The sequence below is a fragment of the Aristolochia californica genome, unplaced genomic scaffold (genome assembly GCF_029961685.1).
Source record: "Aristolochia californica isolate CCGP_79_NKW_82.1479 unplaced genomic scaffold, dmAriCali1.0.hap1 SCAF_16, whole genome shotgun sequence".
Classification (NCBI taxonomy): Eukaryota; Viridiplantae; Streptophyta; class Magnoliopsida; order Piperales; family Aristolochiaceae; genus Aristolochia; species Aristolochia californica.
Genome location: NW_027181837.1, coordinates 13708907 through 13728553, shown reverse-complemented (window position 1 = coordinate 13728553; position 19647 = coordinate 13708907). Strand labels below are relative to the sequence as shown.

General features: G+C 39.8%; 1 protein-coding gene across 2 annotated transcripts; it reads right to left on the bottom strand.

The window, feature by feature from the left end:
• Nucleotides 1-15417: 15417 nt before the first annotated feature.
• LOC137953889 (NAC domain-containing protein 69-like) lies at nt 15418-19275 on the bottom strand. Of its 2 annotated transcripts, none has more exons than XM_068801435.1 (6): nt 19232-19275; nt 17447-17638; nt 17057-17256; nt 16873-16974; nt 16434-16752; nt 15418-16161 (listed from the first exon to the last, which is right to left on the bottom strand). In XM_068801435.1, exons 2-6 carry the CDS (start codon nt 17598-17600, stop codon nt 15899-15901), a joined length of 1038 nt encoding a protein of 345 aa, XP_068657536.1. In that variant the 5' UTR covers nt 17601-17638; nt 19232-19275; the 3' UTR covers nt 15418-15898. The 2 variants fall into 2 exon arrangements, with proteins under 2 accessions (XP_068657536.1, XP_068657537.1); XM_068801436.1 differs by lacking the exon at nt 19232-19275 and adding an exon at nt 18295-18584.
• Between the last annotated feature and the right edge of the window lie 372 nt (nt 19276-19647).

The window sequence follows — 19647 nt, the reverse complement described above, 5'->3', positions numbered from 1 at the left end:
ATTTCTGATCAAGGCCACCTTCTCTATTTCAGAATGGTGATCTTCTCTAGGGGAGACTCATGCTTCTTGGGTCGCTGATGAGCGTAGGTAATTTTATGACAGTTGTTACTCCACCTCCAAGACACATAAAGAGGATTGAAAGGCGCTTTTAGAAGGTCGTTTGAAGCCGACAAAGTTGTACCTCGTTCTGCATGTAGACGAGTCCCATTCTGATTCTGTTACCACTCTTTGGCCTAGAGAAAGTCGAGCTTTATCAAGCCCACCTTGTTGAAGATACTGCCTTAAGAGATTGATCCTCAATCAATTAAGGATCATAAAATTGATTCTCATTCAATTAAGGATCATTGCCCTGTTTAGGGCCTTCCATCACAGGAGCTAATTAAGCTCAATCATTCCTTGTCTGTACAAATCAAATATCTTGTAATCAATTGTAAATCCCTGTAATTGGGATATCACTCCTATAAATTAATGAAAGCATGGCACCCCAAAGTGTGGTGAATTTTGAATCATTCTTCTCATGGTATCAGAGCTTCTCTGGATTAAAATTTTGTGATCCACTATGGCCTCTGAATCTTCTTCTGATCTTCTCTCTTTCAACACCATGATTCACATGGTCACCATCAAACTTTTTTCTTCCAATTATCTTCTATGGAAGGGTTAGTTCCTTCCGCTTCTCGACAGTCAAGGCCTGCTGGGTCATGTGAATGGTACTCTTGTGCCACCACCTCTTTTTGACCCTCCCACGGCTCAGACACCAAACCTCAAGCACTCATCGTGGAAAGCTACTGACTAGCGTCTTCTTAGTCTTCTTCTCTCTTCTCTGTCTGAAGAAGCTATGGCCGAAGCCGTCGGCCTCTCCACCTCCCGTGAAGTATGGCTTGCTCTAGAGAATTCCTTCAGTCACAGGTTTAAAACCCGTAAAATTCGTCTCAAAGACGACCTTCAATTGATGAAAAGAGGAGCTCGCTCGGTGACAGTATACGCCCGTGCGTTCAAGGTCCTGTTCGACCAACTTCACGCCATCGGTCGTCCCGTTGATGACACCGACAAGGCTCACTGGTTCCTCCGGGGTCTTGGCCCGGAATTCTCTGGATTTTCATCCGCCCAAATGGCCCAAACCCCCTTACCCTACTTTTCCGACATCGCATCCCGCGCGGAAAGCTTCAAGATTTTTTAGAAATCTCTCGAGCCCATGGCTCCCTCCACCGCGGCCTTCTCTGCAAACCGCATCCCTTATCAGCGCTCCGGTGGCTCTTCTCGCCATCGTCGGGTGGCGGAAATAGCCGCGACAACCATTTCCGTTCTGGAAACAGAGGAACTTCCATCTCCAGCCACGGTCACAGGCCGCACGGTGATTCCGGTCACGGCCCAGGTCGTCCCACCACCAGCAACGGTCGTCGTCCCCCGCGGTGCCAAATCTGCCGTCAGGATGGGCACTATGCCGATCGATGTTAGCAACGGTATTCCCGGGAGGAATACTCTTCTATGCATCTCGCCGATTCATTTAATCAGACGTGTTCTCTGTCCAAAAATCAAAATTCGGACTGGTTCGTGGATACGGGGGCCACGGCCCACATGACTCTGGCCCACTCCTCGTTGGATCAATCGGTAATCTACACAGGTAAGGATCGTGTAATTGTGGGGAATGGCGCGTCCCTACCTATTACCCATACTGGTTACCTTTCTCCTTCCCCAGATCTTCAATTATTAGATGTTTTGGTTGTTCCTCATCTTACTAAAAATCTTTTGTCTATTAGTAAATTAATGACCGATTTTCCTTTCTCCGTTACATTTACTACTAATTTTTTCACTGTTCAGAATCACCAAACGGGAAAGGTGGTGGCAACCGGTTGGCGTGATGGAGGCCTATATGTGCTAGAGAGTGGAAATTCCACATTTATTTCTATTCTGAAAAATAAATCTCTTCATGCCTCCTATGATTTATGGCATGCTCGATTAGGCCATGTGCATCATTCTGTTATTTCCTTATTAAATAAAAAAGGACATCTTCATCTTACTTCATTATTGCCCTCTTCGCATTTATGTGCTACATGTCAACTTTCCAAAAGTCATCGTTTGCCTTATCTTCGCAATGCAAAAAGGTCGTCTAAATTGTTAGATTTAATTCATTGCGATATATGGGGTCCTTCACCAGTACCATCAAATTTGGGCTTTATTTACTATGTTTTATTTATTGATGATTATTCGTTTTACTTGGCTTTACCCATTGAAATTGAAATATGATTTCTATGATATTTTTCTTCAATTTCAAAAATTTGTTGAAAACCAACATTCTGCTCGTATTAAAAATTTTCAAAGCGATGGTGGTGCAGAATTTACTAGCACTCGTTTTAAACACCATCTCCGCTCTTCGGGAATTCATCATCAATTATCTTGTCCCTATACTCCTGCCCAAAATGGCCGCGCCGAACGAAAACACCGTCATTTGACTGAAACTGGTTTGGCCCTACTCTTCCATTCCCACATTTCTCCTCGCTACTGGGTTGACGCCTTTAGCACTACTGCCTACATCATCAACCGATTGCCTACACCGCTTCTCGGAGGTAAGTCTCCCTTTGAAATTATTTATGGTATTTCTCCACATTATGACAATTTCCATCCCTTTGGTTGTCGTGTCTACCCATGTTTACCTGATTATATGCCCAATAAATTCTCGCCACATAGTATTCCTTGCATCTTTATGGGCTATAGTTCATCATACAAAGGGTTTCGTTGTCTTAATCCTGTCACCTCTAGACTCTATATCACTCGTCATGCTCAATTTGATGAGACTTATTTCCCATCCCAAGCCTCTTCCCAGGCTCAACCTTTATCCTCTCTCCATTTCTCCAACTTTCTGGAACCCAGTTTCTCTTCTAATGTCATGCCCCCATCCCTTCCGGCGCCCTATTCCCGGCATATTACTCAATCCGACTCCCGTCCTTGTGTTATTTGCACTAATCCAGTGGATGAGTCTTTGCAGGCCCCTTCTACTCTTACAGGACCTACTTTGCCACATGTTGATTCCACTGCTCCTGTTGCTGCTATTCCGGTGGGTTCTCATTCTATGGTCACACGCGCCAAAGCCGGTATTTTTAAACCTCGTCACTCTACTGATCTGGCGTATTCTGGCTCCTCTGGGCTCCTTTCTGCTCTCCTAGCATCCGCTGAGCCTAAAGGGTTCAAATCTGCTGCCAAAAATCCTGCCTGGCTTACCGCTATGGATGAAGAAATTCAAACTCTTTAAAATAATCGTACTTGGTTTTTGGTACCTTGACCAGCTCATACCAATATTGTGGGTTCTAAATGGGTCTTTCGGATCAAATATTTGCCTGATGGTTCTATTGAGCGGTTCAAAGCTCGTCTTGTCGCGAAGGGGTTTACACAAGTTCCAGGTCTCGACTACATCGACACCTTCAATCCTGTCATCAAAGCTACTACTATTCGGGTTGTACTCTCTCTTGCTATTACTCATCGCTGGTCTCTTCGTCAACTGGATGTCAAGAATGTTTTCCTCAATGGTCATCTCAATGAACGTGTCTATATGGAACAACCGCCTGGGTATATTGATCCTCGCTTTCCTGATCATGTTTGCAAGCTTCAGAAAGCTCTCTATGGTCTCCAACAAGCCCCTCGAGCTTGGTTCCAGCGGTTCAGCTCTTTCCTTACAAGTCTTGGCTTCCACTGCAGTCGGGCTGATCCTTCACTCTTCGTCTTTCATCGGCAATCTGACATCCTTTATCTGCCCATATATGTCGATGATATTATTATTACGGGCAACAACCCCTCTGTGCTTGATAGCTTTGCCAGAAAGCTTCATTTTGAGTTCACTACAAAGGACTTGGGTTCTCTCAGCTACTTCCTTGGTTTTGAAGCCACACCCACCGCAGATGGGCTATTTCTTAGTCAGCTGAAATATGCGCGCGACATTCTTGCCCAAGCTCAATTACTTGATAGCAAGCTTGTGCATACTCCTATGGTGGTTTCTCAGCATCTATCCTCTGTTGGTCAGTTATTTTCGGATCCCACTCTTTACCGATCTCTTGTTGGTGCTCTTCAATACTTGACACGCGTCCCGACATTGCTTATGCTGTCAACTCGGTCAGTCAATTTCTACACTCTCCCACTGATAACCACTTTCTTGCTGTTAAACGTATTCTTCGGTATGTCAAAGGCACTCTTCATTATGGCCTATCCTTTTGCCCGTCTGCCTCTCCTGGCTCCTTAATTGCTTATCTGATGCTAACTGGGCCGGCTGTCCTGACACTCGCCGCTCCACCTCGGGTTACTCTATTTACCTTGGGGACAACTTAGTCTCCTGGAGTGCCAAGAAGCAACCTACAGTTTCTCGTTCCAGCTGTGAATCTGAATATCGAGCCCTTGCTCTCACGGCCACCGAACTTATCTGACTCACTCATCTTCTTCGTGATCTCAAAGTATCCATTTCCAAGCGGCCACTTCTCTTATGTGATAACAAAAGCGCTCTATTCTTGAGCTCCAACCCTGTTGTTCACAAGCGGGCCAAACATGTTGAGCTAGACATTCACTTTCTGCGAGAACTTGTTGTTGCTGGAAAGATTCGCACTCAATACGTGCCATCTCACTTATAGATTGCGGATATCTTCACCAAGAGCGTCTCTCGCCCTCTATTTCAGTTTTTTCGGTTCAAGCTACACGTCTGTCCTAATCCGACGCTTAGCTTGCAGGGGGTTGTTGAAGATACTGCCTTAGGAGATTGATCCTCAATCAATTAAGGATCATAAAATTGATTCTCAATCAATTAAGGATCATTGGCCTGTTTAGGGCCTTCCATCACAGAAGCTAATTAAGCTCAATCATTCCTTGTTTGTACAAATCAAATATCTTGTAATCAATTGTAAATCCCTATAATTGGGATATCACTCCTATAAATTAATGAAAGCATGGCACCCCAAAGTGTGGTGAATTTTGAATCATTCTTCTCACACCCAATAAACTAGTTTTCTGCAAACAGGGAGATATAGTAGAGAAGAAAAGTTAGAAATTTTTTTCTCCCGTATGATCTGTTAAAAGATGTTCCGAAGGTTGCTCTGGAGTTCAGATTGCCGCAGAAAGAAGAAGAACCGTTCTGCGAAGAATCCTACTTCGAGTAGGAATCAAAGTGCTCCACTGACCTGTTGTAGTTCGTCTCTTGCACAAACCATCTCATTCCAGAATTCTTCGCTTCGGTGGATTTTACTCTAACAGATTTTCTTCAGCTGTCAATAGACAATGATATGGCTTTTGGGAACCATATCGATGAGGCTATCCAGAAAGTATTGATGCTCTGAAAGACTCTGATCATCGCATGATAGGTGCAGGTGTTTGGATTGCAGATGATGGTGTTTGCGGTGTATCTTCTTCCTTGGTTACAGCCTTCTAGTTGGGCATTGGAACAGAGATGTCGTCTGATTTAGTGTATTTTTTTCGTTTACAACGGTTACTATCGAATTAACCTTTCAGTGGATTTCTCACCCGCAGCAGCGCGGCTCCAAGAAGCAAATATCTTCCATACCTACTTCAGTACCCATCGTCGATGGCAGAGACGAAGAATGTACTAAAAGATGTTTGGAGTGCTACTGCAAATACTCCAAAAAAACCAGTGATTATTTCAAGAAGCTGGTTTCTGCCATGAAGATGATGATGTGGTGCAGTTTGACGGAGATAACAGATAATCTCAAAATAACGCTTATCATCATGTAATCCTACTGAAAACAATTATCATGTAATCCTACCAATAACACTTATCTTGTAATCCTATCCATTTGTAACCTATAAATACTTATGATTCATAAATGTAAAGTATGATGAAATATTGTATTTTTTACATGATAGAGATAACAGATAACAATTTTCTGTAACCTCAAAGATAACACTTATCATGTAATCCTACCGATAACACTTATCATGTAATCCTATCTATAACACTTATCTTGTAATCCTATCTATAACACTTATCTTGTAATCCTATCCATAACCTATTTACCTATGATTCAAGAATGTAAAATATGGAAAAATATTGTATTCTCTACATGGTATTAGAGCGGGCACGGGACATCGACATCTTCTCCCTTTGATTGATCCAGTTCATTCTTCTATGGTGGCACCATCTCTTCTGCGGCAAGCCTTTTTCCCCAGCATCAAACAACTCTCGCTTCTCTGTCGTAGCCAGAGTCCAGCCATCGAGGGTCATCCTCTCTTATGTACTTTAAATCGAAGTGTTGGTGTTGTTCTCTTACATGGCTAGAGTTCTTGAAATATTTCTATGTAGCCTAGACTCTAGCCCCAAATCTTCACTTCTTCACTTGCGGGTAATTCTTCAATAACACAATGTTGAGTTTGATGTTGTGTATTGATTTTTGAAAACTTTAATCATTGTTCTCTGAGTTGCATCTAAATGTTTGATTATAAATATTAGCACACGTATGGTTATGCTCTGTTATTATCAAAATATAGATGGAGTTCAACCTAGGTCAACAAGCTCCATCCAATCCATCGCCTTGGATTATGCATAGCATAAGATTGGTAGTAGCCTAGGTGGACGAAGAGACATGATATAAGACGAATCTACATATAGAGTTTGTTTATAACATCAATAATGTTGTTTCTAAAAAAAGAATAACATTAATGATGTTTGAACTAACGTTGTATACCCATGAAATAAATATTCAGATTCATTATCATCTAATAACAATATTATTGAATTTAGGACCCCTTTACTAAAATCTTGAGCAAGGTGAGAGAGGGAGAAAGAAAAAGAAAGAGAGAGAGCTCTCGGATAGAGAAGAGAGAAGAGAAAAAAAGAAGAGTTTAGGTTAAAGAGGAAGATTTTACGAGATAAGAAGTGGAAAAATTACATGACTTTCTTATTTTAATTCGTGTACAAGCACCTCTATTTGAAGTAGAGGAAAGTAGTAGAATCCAAATACAATTATACAACCATTCTCCTAATTACACCTAAACTATAACTCATAAGTCTATCATAATTAAATAATAACATAATTAGAAGACTAACATAACTCAAACTAGAACTCTTCTATGTGTCACATGATCATATGATAAGGATGTCAGCTCGTGGTTATCATGGTAGGTCCCACTTTATCTTCCAACTCATGTGATAAGGATACTAGCTCGTGGTTATCATTGTGGGCCCCACTTGATCTTCAAATCTTCCAACTCATGCCAGCTCGTGTGATGACCCATCATGCCATCTCACGTTCTCATGGTGATCCCATCAGCTCGTGCAACCATGGTGGGTCCCACCTTGTGACACTCCCCCTCAAGCTAGGGGTGAGAAAATATCGTAAATGCCTAGCTTGCTGCAGATGGTGCACAAGATCTTATGAGTGATTGATTTGGTGAGAATGTTTGCAACCTAGCTTTGTCAAGATATATGTTTGAGAGATAATATGCCGGTTTGGAATTTTTCTAGTATGAAATGACAATCTACTTCAATGTGTTTTGTTCTCTCATGGAAGACCGGATTTGATGTGATATGTATTGTTGTTAGATTATCACAATGTAGATCCACAGGAGCTTATTTATAGAATCCCAGTTCAGTGAGAAGGGATTTGATCCATAGAAGCTCACTAACTGTGTGTGTCATGGCCCTGTATTCTGCTTCTACACTAGACCTTGCAACTACATTCTGTTTCTTACTTTTCCACGTAACCAAGTTCCCTCCAACCATTGTACAATATCCCAAAGTAGATTTTTTTTCATCCGGGGATCCGGCCCAGTCTGCATATGAGAATCCTTCTATGTTGAAGTGACCATGGTTCTTATAGAGAAGCCCACTTCTTGGAGCTCCTTTCAAATATCGCAATATTCTTTCTAGTGCGTGTTAGTGACTGAGTTGTGGTTTTGTGCATATATTGACTCACCACACTTACTGCATATGATATATCTAGTCTTGTTACACAAAGATAAATGAGTTTTCCCACAAGTTTTGGATATTTTCCAATATCCACATCTTCTCCAGTACCTGCAGACAATTTTGTATTTGAATTCATAGGGGTTTTTGTTGGTCTACACCCTATCATTCCTGTCTCCTCCAGTAGATCAAGGACATAATTCATTTGAGATAGTACAATCCCATGTTTGGACTGTAGTACTTCAATACCCAGAAAATATTTAAGTAGTATAGGATCTTTTGTCTTGCATTCTACACATATCTTTTTCTTGGTTTCTTGAAAGCCCTCGGGATCACTACCGATTAAGACAATATCATCAACATATATTGGCAAAATCACTTTGCCTTTAGGTGTGTCTTTAATAAATACGGAGTGATCTACATAACATCTGTGAAATCCGGCCTGTATTAGTGTTTGGCTAAATTTATCAAACCATGAACGAGGAGACTGTTTCAGACCATAGAGGGATTTTTTAATTGACATACCGATTCCCCCTCAACCACAAATCCAGGTGGTTGTTGCACATAAATTTCTTCCTTGATATCCCCATGGAGAAAAACATTTTTCACATCAAACCGGTAGACCTGATTGGAAGAATTAGTAGCAAGAGATAATAAAATACATTCAAAGTTTATTTTGGCCATCGGAGAGAATGTTTTCTCATAACCGATCCCATAACACTGTGTATAACCCTTTAGCAACAAGGCGAGCAACGGACCCATCTAGATTGTGTTTCTACTAAAAACTCACTTACAACCGACGGGTTTCTTATCTGATGGAAGAGGAACTAGAGCCCATGTCTGATTTTCATAGAGTGCTTGCATTTCTTCGTCCATTGCCACCTTCCACCCTAGATATTTCAAAGCCTCCTAATAGGACTATGGGACTGATATGGAGGAGATAGATGAAATAAATTGATAACATGAAGGGGATAAACGATGGTGAGACACAAAATTAGATATGGGGTGAGAAGTAAAGGGCCTAGTGCAAGTTCTGGGTTCTTTTCTTAAAGCAATGGGATGAGTATCATATTGTGGGCCAAAGACAACAGGAGAAGATGGACTTACTTCGGTGGAATCCATAAACTCTACAGGTGTGGTGTCAGCCAGTGTGTCTAGGGGTTGAATAGTTTCCGTGGCACGGATCACAACCGGTCGAGGAGAAGCTGGTACTAAAGAGAGACCTTGGGGAGCATTGTCAGAGTAGCATGAAGAGTCATCAAAAAAAATTACATCCCTAGACACAAGTAACCTTTGGAGAGTGGGATTATAGCAAATATAACCCTTCTATGTGTGAGAGTATCCTAAGAAGATACAAATTTTGGATCAAGTTTATTGTGTTGTGGGGAGGTAATATGAACAAAACATGTACACCCGAAGACTTTCAAGGGAACCAAAAAAGGGTCAGCATGTGATAATAATAAGGGGTGTGGGGATTTATGACCAAGAAAGGAAGAGGATAGCCTATTTATAAGAAAACATGCAGTAAGGATGGCATGCGGCCAATAAAAGTATGTGACTTTCATGGTAAACAGTAAACTGCGAGCTACCTCCAGAAGATGAGGATTCTTCTATTCTACTACACCAATTTTTTTAGGAGTGTAGTCACACGATGTTTGATGGATAATGCCATTTTCTTGACAAAAAAAGTCAAGGTCTCTGGAAGTATATTCTTTGGCATTATTATACCAAAGTACTTTGATTTTCTGATCAAATTGAATGAACACCATAGCATGAAAGGATTTAAATATGGATAGTATTTTAGAACGTTCTTTTAAAAAGAAAAAGCCATGTGGTAGGAGTAAAATCATCAATAAATATAATAAAATACTTGATTCGAGAAATATTTAAGAAACTCAAGGGTCCCCATACATCTGTGTGGATCAATGAAAAAGGAGCAACACTTTTAAGTTTTAGACGAGGTGAGTTTGTAGTCCTCTGGTGTTTGCTCAATTGATAGACTTCACAATTTAAATCTGACCTTTCTTTAAACGTAGGGAAAAGACGAAGAAGAGATTGTGCAGATGGATGTCCCAACCGATTGTACCATAGACTTGTTTCAATTTTACTAGTTGAAACGATATTTATTTTAGGCACGTCCAGGTAGTAGAGCCCCCCTTGTTCACGGCCTCCACCAATCACTTGTTTCGTTATAAGATCTTGAAATACACAATAAGTGGGTGAGAAGGTGATGGAGAAATTAAAATATTTTGTGAGCTGACTAACAGATAAAAGATTCAAATGAAAGGTAGGAAAAAAAAGACTATCTATGAGCAGAAGTCACGGTGTATCAGAGGTGGATCCTTTCCCGAGAACAAATTTAAGAGCCGTCAGCTATGGTAACAAATTTATGTGGGAGACAAGGAGAAACTAAGTGTAGTAGATTTTTGTTACCTGTGAGATGGTCGAAGGCCCTTGAGTCAATTATCCAAGATGAAGAGGAGGTAGATAGTATACCTGAAATAGTGGTGGCAGCAACAGTTGAGGAGAAACTTCGAGAAGAGATCATCAGTGTTTTCATTTTCTAGAATAATTCATATGCATCATCGGTAAGGGTTTTCTTTTCTGTTGATGTGGTAGACTGGTCGTCCTTTGTATCACTTATTAAGGCTTGATTAGCCTTCATCCAATCCGGTTTGCCATGGATTCTATAATATGTCTCTATAGTATGGCCATATTTCCTACAATGGGTGCATTCCCTGTAATAGCACGTATCTATTCTGACATAACCATTCCTTCCACCTCTTCCTCGTCCTCCTCTTTAATTTCTTCCATGACCTCGACCATGGTTGGTTGATGTTCCCCTATGCCCGGAGTACATGGCGGATGATACTTCAGTAATAGAAAAAGAAACGTCTAGAATACGGAGTAATGTGGCACATACATCATCAAAAGTGGGAATAGCATAGGCGCTTAGAAGTTGACTTTTAGCAACTTCGAGATATGGCTTAATATTTGCAAGACAAATGACAGTGACTAAGGCTTCTTTTTGCTTGTCTAGGACAGAGACATCCATGGAGATAGGCAGAGCTATTTTCCATTCTTGAAGAAGGCCTCTGAAACGAGCCAAATATTCATGGATATTTTCTCCTTGTTTAGTGTTGAACATTCTTTGGAGAATATCATATGGCATGTGTAAGTTGTCGGAGCTAGAGTACAACTTAGCACATGTCTCCCAAATTTGTTTAGTAGTATCAAGATGAATAACATTGTTGGAGACTGGTTCTTCCATGCTATTGATGAGCCAACTAATAACCAAAGGATCATTTTTTAACCACTTAGTATAAGAAATATCTTCTTCATCAATAGGTGGCCCAAGTTTGGTGAAGTGGCCAAGTAGGTCATTTGTTATAAGGAACTGACGAATCGATGTGGACCAGCTCATAAAATTTGATACCCCTCGCAAGGGTATAGTAGTAATCTTGTGTGTATCACTCTCGTTACCCATGTTTTCTTCAGCCATAATAGGCAATTCAATATAAAAAAATTCTCCAAAAAATAATAATCACAAAACCAAGTAGAGTTATTCAACCAACTCGGTTAATGGAGAGGCTTAGCATAGAAGCTAAGATATCATATTTTTGAAATCCAATGAACACTTTTCTTTATAGGAAATCTTGTTCCCACAAAATTATAACCTTTTATGCATTAAATCTCAACATAAACCTATTTTCTGTAAAAAACTTTCAAACCGACAAAACTGCTTTGGTAACTTCTTCTCATCTGAGATGCATAAATCTCAATAATCTCATAAGAAGAAGGCAAACATAAAATTATCTCTAAACCATCTTCTAAACCTTAAAACCAAGAGCATGAATTAATAATATCAAGAATTAAAAAAAAAAACTTATCTCATGAGCTTCAATCTTGCTTCACGAAGAGCCTTTTATGAGTAATTTTGATCATAACTTCTTAGATCATTCGTTTTTACTTGGAGATTCTAAATTTGATGCTCTGATACCATGTTGAATTTAGGACACCTTTATTGAAATCTTGAGTAAGGTGAGTGAGGGAGAAAGAAAAAGAAAGAAAGAGATAACTCTCGGGTAGAGAGGAGAGAAGAGGAAAAAAAGAAGAGTTCAAGCTAGAGAGGAAGACTTCACGAGATGAGAAGTGGAGAACTACTTGACTTTATGATTTTAATTCGAGTACAAGCACCTCTATTTATATTAGAGGAAAGTAGTAGAATTTAAATACAATTAAACTACCATTATCTTAATTACACCCAAACTATAACTCTTAAAGATAAGTCTATTATAATTAAATAACTCAATATAATTAGAAGACTACCATAACTCAAACTAGAACTCCTCTATGAGGCACGTGATCATATGATAAGGATGTCAGCTCGTGGTTATCATGGTGGGTCTCACTTTATCTTCCAACTCATGTGATAAGGATATGAGTTCATGGTTATCATTGCGGTTCCACTTGATCTTCAAATCTTCCAAGTCACACCAGCTCGTGTGATGACCCATCATGCCATCTCACTTTCTCAAGGTGGTCCCACCAGCTCGTGCAACCATGGTGGGTCCCACTTTGTAACAAGTATATATCACCATCACTTTCTTCCCCTTCTTTGTCAACCTCTTCCTTTTCTTCTCCTACTTCATGTTATTCTTTATTGTACTTGTCCTGTACCTCAACTTTGTCTTCTTCATTTATATCTTATTCGTTGTCTTCATCCTCAACCACTGATACACTAATAAGATCTAGAGGAACATCTTACCTTAACAGTAGATTAATACCATCATCCACTTTGTCAAAATAGAGATCAGTGTTTGACAACTCTTGTTGGTTGGCATTTGTTTCATTAGGTGTGTGTAATTGTTGTTCTAACTCATCAAACACATTCCTCATAACCACATTCTAAAGTACACAATACGAATTGCCATTTTTTGGGTCTTCCATGTAATATACTTGTTTGATTTGAAAGGCCAATGCAAAAAGGTAACCATTGTACAAAGCCTGTGAGATGTTAACACTTGTAAACCATTCATCTATCTTAATCTTATGCCTATTATTACTTATATAAAACCTCTTGTATTGGAGCACATAAACAAAACTATTGCCCAACTTAAAGAGTGCTCCAAGAAAAAGGTTTGTTATTCTCAAAAAATGGTATCTCTAGTATTGAAGGGTATACAGATTCTGATTGGGCAGGTGATCAGACAACCAGAAGATCCACGTCGGGTTACTTTACTTTTGTGGAAGGGAATCTTGTCACTTGGAAAAGCAAAAAACAGAAGGTAGTATCAAGATCAAGTGCTGAAGCTGAATTTCGAGGTATGGCTCATGGTGTATGCGAGTTGTTATGGATACGGAATATACTGAGAGACTTAGGGATTGAATACGACAAACCTATGAATCTTTACTGTGATAACAAGGCAGCTATCGCAATTGCACAAAATCCAGTTCAACATGATTGCACTAAACATGTTGAAGTTGATCGTCATTTCATCAAAGAGAACCTCGATGCAAAGATTATACAATTCCCCTTTATTCAATCTGCGAGTAAGATGGCTGATATGCTCACGAAGGCAGTATCATGGAAAACATTTCATTGTATAATTGACAAGTTGGGCTTGACTGATATCTATGCACCAACTTGAGGGGGAGTGTTGAAATGTATAGCTGTATAGCGTGATCGGAGGAAACTGTATAGCGTGATTGTTTCCTCCGATCTCGTGATTGTATTCTTGATTTTATTCCTTGATTTTAGGATCTAAATTGATCCTAAAATCGACTTGTAATGTATTATAAATAGCCTCCTAACGGAGAAGAATAAACTCATCGAAAAACCATTCGTTCAATCTCTGTTATTATTTTCGGTTCTCTCTGTTTTACAGATATTGATGATGGATTAGTCTCCAAGTGGGAGATTGTTAAGTTGTGGAGCTTAATTAATGCCCTATGCTGAGTTGGTCGCGATCCATAATATATTAACCGTTATTTCATTAAGGGCAGTTTGGGAATTTTATTCTTGTAATGCGGTTGCCCTAATTTTCTCTTTATAATTGAGGGGCGCCGCTATTAAGGTTTAATCATCTTATATCGAAGAGCATCTCGAGTTGCAGTCCGAGAGGTTAGAGAGAAACACCTGTAAGTCTGTTATTTCTCTTGTAAAGTATTTCATCTTCATTGTGGATTACTACAGCGGTGGAAGGCAGGACGTAGTCTCGCCTTGAGGTGAACCTGTATAAATCTTGTTGTCTTTATTTTGTGTTTGTTTTTCCCTTCTTTCGTATTTATTATTATTACTCTCATTAGTTTGGAATTAGGGTGTCTAATTCCTAACAAAAAGAGAAAAAGGAAAAGAGGAAAAATGGGGAAATGAGAAGAAAGAAAAAAGGAGATGAAGGAAAATGAGGGGAAAAAAAGAACAAGGAGGAGGAAAAGAAGGAAAAAAGAAAAAAATAGGAAGAGAAGAAAAAATAGGAAGAAATGAAAAAAGAGAAAAAAAATTCAAACAAAAAGGGCAAATTAGCTGGGAGAGGGTAGCTTCTTCCAGTGAATTTCCTAATTTTGCTCGGAGAAATGCCTACATTTTTGCTCTTCTCCTCTACAAGGGAAAAAATATAAGAAGAAAAAAGAGGAAAAAAGAAAAGAAGGAAAAAAGAGAAAAAATAAGGAAAGGAAAAAAGGAGTAAAGGAAGAAAAAATAAAAGGAGAAAAAAAGGGAAGAAAGGAAAAATAGAAAAGGGAAAAAAAGAAAATATGAAAACGGAAAGTAGGAAAAAGAATTTTCCAAATTCCTTTTGAAAGTTGTTTTACCCACCTCTTTGTCATTTTTATTCTTATTTAATATCTAATATTTTTTTATACATGTCTGTTTTTTTATCCTAGCAAATTCTAAATTAGCGAGGGAAAAATTTTCGTGGCTTTGTTTTTCTAAACGAATTTCAACATCTGTTGAGAGAAGTGAACATGTTCAAACAAATTCACCGAGAGAAGGTTTTTTCATGAACTAGAAAATTCCCCCGGAAGATTTCACCCAACGAATTTTAAAATTCACCGGTAGAAGTTGATTTTTGCCGGCAAATTTTAACTCGCTGGGAGAAATTTGATCTCCCAACTTCCGTAGGAACTCTTCCCGTCTCCCACTACCAAGAATCCCAACCTGACTCCTCCTTTCACTTGATTGTATTATTAAAGAAACACTAGCAAACCTGTGACACAGAGGAATTAGATTTGAATAGGTTATGAGTTTATCTTTTCATGCTGCCCAACTCGTCACTCCTGAGTCAAGTCTGGCTAAATGAAAATTGCATCTCAAATATGTAATTAAGATTACTGGGATTTAGTTCTGTGATGATTTTCTTCTAAACCTTTTGTTTAAGTGCTCTACTCCAATTTCCTATGGGTTTATTCTAAGCCATAAGCTGGATTTTCAAATTGTACCTATACCCGTGACAGCTCAATCAATTCCCTTCAAATGTATCAGACAATTAAGAGGCCAAACGCCTTCTTTCACCAGCTTGAATCTTAATTAATCAATCTCATTCCAGATATCTAAGTTAATAAGGCCAAGCACGCCGGAAATCATCTCAGTAACACAGACAAACCCCTAAATATCCTGTTTCTATCATTTACAGAAGAAGAAAAACAAAGAAAAAAGTCTAGGAAAATCTCTAATTACATCAGTAAATACTTACAAACAAAATCGTAAGCAAGCCTCGGTATGTCTACTTTTAAAGTATCAAGTCTGCTGTACCTGTAACTAGGCACTACAGTGATTTCGGAATTCGGATCTGCTGGTATGGAACAGCAGAGCTCCCACATTGGTGGGAGCTCGATTTACTGCTCCATACTGAACTGAACAGCAGATCCAATCTCTGTTCTTGTGAGGTATTCCATTTCGACCTCTTCTGTCAATTTTGACAGTTTTTTTTTTTTCTTGTCTAAAAGATGTTTTGATTAACATCTCTTGTTCTACTTATGTTTGATGTGTGGAAAAATCGGATGAATCTAAGGGGAGAAGCATAAAAATTTCATCCCCATCTTCGCAAGGCTGCAGCCACCTTTTTTCCCTCTGTCTGAGGAATTAGATGGACCGGCATTGGTAAGGGCATTCCCTTCACGAGCACCAGCGACATGCTCCAACTTCTTTCCGACCTGGCTTCCTCCACGGTCAGTAGTTGCGGCCGGAAGGGTGCCATCTCCCTTGTTTTTTGGGTCGGCAGTCCGAATTTCTTTGCTCTTTGCGTGGGGGTCAATGTTGTATTCGCTACCTGTCAATACAGGTACACATTCTGAGCTTACACATTCAAAGTAGTTGCTGAAAACAAAGTAAGAATACAATGTAAAATTGGGTCCAGGTTAAAAAATCTCTTTCACAATTAATAAACTCAAAATCTTTTACTCAGTAATCCATGCCATGCGGAGACTATTCCTTTTTTTTGGGGGAAAACCCACTTATAAGTAGTACTTGTTTGATGCTTTAGATAAGCCCATACCCTTTTATAAAAAAATTTAAATGTATAAAGTTTATAGAGGAGCATACCTGGAGGTGGTCTCATGAGCACCTGATTTGATCCGCGGGTTGCAGAGACCATAAATCGATTGACGTTTCGTTGATGGGAGCCTGGATTGCCATCGTTAGGCATCTCTCTGAATGAGGAGACCTCCGAGTCCAAGTAATACTCAGAGTTCACGCTCACCCCACTCGAATTTTCCGGGCTAGAAGAAGATGCATAATCAATCAGATCATCGAGCTCCAAGTAGCCGTCATCGTAATTAAACTCTCCAAGATCAGGAAATGGGTTGTTTTGAATGCTGCTCTCAGAGGTCGCCGGCGGCTTGCGCTCATTTCCATTAACAACCTGCAACCAGTATCAGTAGCTCAATCCATTTCTTAAAGTATTCCCATCTGCTTGCTGCAAGTTCATTCAAATTTGCTCTGAGACAATGAGACAAACTACGAGCAATCAGTTCTTGTGTACCTCTGACTCGTTAGAGGAACCACGGTTGTTTTCCTCCATTCTCGCCAGATTTGCCAGCCATAGTACCATATCAAGCTCTCGTCTACACAACCACTTCGTATACTGCAAAATAGAAAAAAGATTTGGCTGATGACTAGAAGGTTCAGTGGAAACGAGAAGCACGAAATTTTCGAAAGTCAAGTACCTGCTCTGTGCGATCCAATTTGTAAATATGCATCAGCCAGACGGTAATGTTTCCATCTGGGACCCGTCCTTCATAAAATTGCATAGTCGTCTTGTCTACAGTCGGTGATTCAGAACTTATTCTCGTGTTTCGTCCTGTTTCTACCCAGTATCCAGCTTCATTATTCCTTGGGTCCTGCCAATTGACCAAGAACAATATGCCTGCAAGATCCATAAATATGAAATTTTAGCTGTTAAAGGAAACCCAACAGAACATATGTTTTCATGCAAGAACACCGATATCACTCCGTCAAGCAGTGGCTAAGATCCCGGTCAACTGTGTTCCCTTCAGAAATCAATGATGAAATTAATTAACATTGCATGAAAACACTAAGGAAACAATGATACTAACCCTCTGGCAAGTTTTCTGCGTGATGAACGAAAGGATTCACATCAAGCACGTATTCAGGGGTTGGGATTCCTCTTGCAATCCTTCTCAGGAGAGCCGCACAATCATCGTCAGTTATTGGAACATTGTTATCACCACGTGCGGCGATAGGACACATGTTGAGCTGGCACTACTGAGCAAATCAGGATCCAGTACCTGTTAAGAGGAGAGCTCTGCAGTTCTCAGCATGATCTAACAAATTTCACCTAAAAATTAACCACAGCGTTCAAATCCACATTCTGAGTGTAAACTTTAACGAACAAAATGGAGAAACTGGAAAAAGAGAAGAAAGAAAATTTGAATTGCGGTTCCCAATAAGATCATCAATAGGCTGCTCCAGATTATACTAGTTCCACTGGATCATTAACCGTTTGAATCTGTACAATACATGCATGGACACACACAGCAGTAGTAAAACTATCAAATTTGTGTGTCTCCAACAATAGCTAGTCCTAGCATATGGAAAAACTACGTAAATAATCATCAGATCAAGCAAAACGCTTTGATACCTTCAGAAACGAAGTGAAAAGAAAAAAAGGAAAAAAAGAAGAAAAGGGATGTCCGTAAGTATAATAGGAAGAGCAGAGGACGCTCGGAATGGCACAAGTAACGAACAGAATAAGATTACGTGGAGAAAGTATTAGCATGACTCGGGCGGTTCGCCATTTAATTAATAGTTAAAAACAATTACGATCTTGCAAAAGCGAAACAATCGCATGAATCCATACAGGGGATATAGACTCTGCTTTCGTTCTCACGGAGCTTGGAGAAATTCTCAAAACTGAGGGATTTTCGAAGGAAAAGATTATCACCTTTGAGTAGATGATTGCCCGTGGATTTTGAGGCACACTCAGCTCCGAAAGGACCGCAAGAAAAGGAAAGATTTATAACTGAATGGCTGTGAAAATGTGAAATATTCTGAATTTTCCTTAGCATGATTTTGGAGCAAAGCAAAAAACCACGCACTTATGAAAGCCAAAATAAGCTCTGATTTTACCAGCAGCCAGGAGTGAAAAAACGGGTTAATACAAAACAACATCCTGCAACCAGCGGAAGTTGAGAGTTGAGAAGAGAGGGAAAGACAAAAAAAATTGCCAATGCTAAACAATCTCAGTGTTAAAGCAATCGTTTTTAAATAAGAATTAAAACTAAACAATCTCACTGAACTTCAACTTCACGAAGAGCAAATGCAATCACTCAACTGTATAAAACTTGTAAATCTAGTCACGAGCTAAATAGAAGGAAAATGATTCGACCACAAACAAAAATATCGGAGTACATCCGGCGGCAAAACATTGAGCTTCTTGACTAAAAAATCAACAAAAACTGTTTTTCCATGATTATCGAGTCCGCGCGCAGAAATTGAGTAAGCCAAAACTTCTGCATACATTTCACTACTAAAAAATCACAATACATCAAATCATACAAGCGAAAAGATTATAACACCGAAGAGAGGAAAAAACAGAAAACCAAATGAATCAACTGTGAATTCTGAGAATTTTCAGACAGAAACTCAAACATCGAAAAGTGTATTCAAAAATCGAAACGACCAAAAACTAATCGAGATCACAGAAGAAAAAGGTAAAAAAATGGGGGAAAAAAATCGATGCAGGACGATGAATCGTCAAAATTTCAGACGAAAACTCAAAGATCACGCAATCCATTCGAAAACCAAAACAAAAAACGAAGATCAAACTACAAAAACCGGACCGATAGGGCGAACGCAAAATTAACTCGAAGAAATCTGACCTCCGAGCAGAGCAGACGAATCGGCCACTGCAGCTGCTGCTTCCGCGCCAATGGAGACGTTTTGCCTCTCAACACCCCCCCATATAAGGCCGTGTTCGTCACTCTCTCCGCTACTCGGTATACTGTAAACGTGTTCACAGGCGATTCGTCCCTTCTGGGCCATACGAAAAACTAAGCTTCCAGGAAGCTTCCCATTCATGAGCCCAATCGAATTTCTTGTGAGAGGCTTACGAGACGCGGTTCTAGAGGGGTGGATGACGGATGGCGCTGGACGGAACATCGTCTCCTCCGCGTCTAAAGACTGTCGCATCTCTGCAGAACAACAACGTAGCCGTTGACTGCTACAGTCTAACTTTGCGGGTCAAATTACGGTAGTTTTTAACGGTAATCCTGCAGTGTTTGGGCAGTATAGCAAT

Bases quoted from the DNA above. Each gene is read 5' to 3' on its own strand.
- LOC137953889 (XM_068801435.1), bottom strand. From the start codon at position 17,600: ATGTGTCCTATCGCCGCACGTGGTGATAACAATGTTCCAATAACTGAC. The intron at 17,257-17,446 runs GTTAGTATCATT...TGGATCTTGCAG, and splicing joins CGCAGAAAACTTGCCAGAGG to GCATATTGTTCTTGGTCAAT. The intron at 16,975-17,056 runs GTACTTGACTTT...TCTATTTTGCAG, and splicing joins AATTGGATCGCACAGAGCAG to TATACGAAGTGGTTGTGTAG.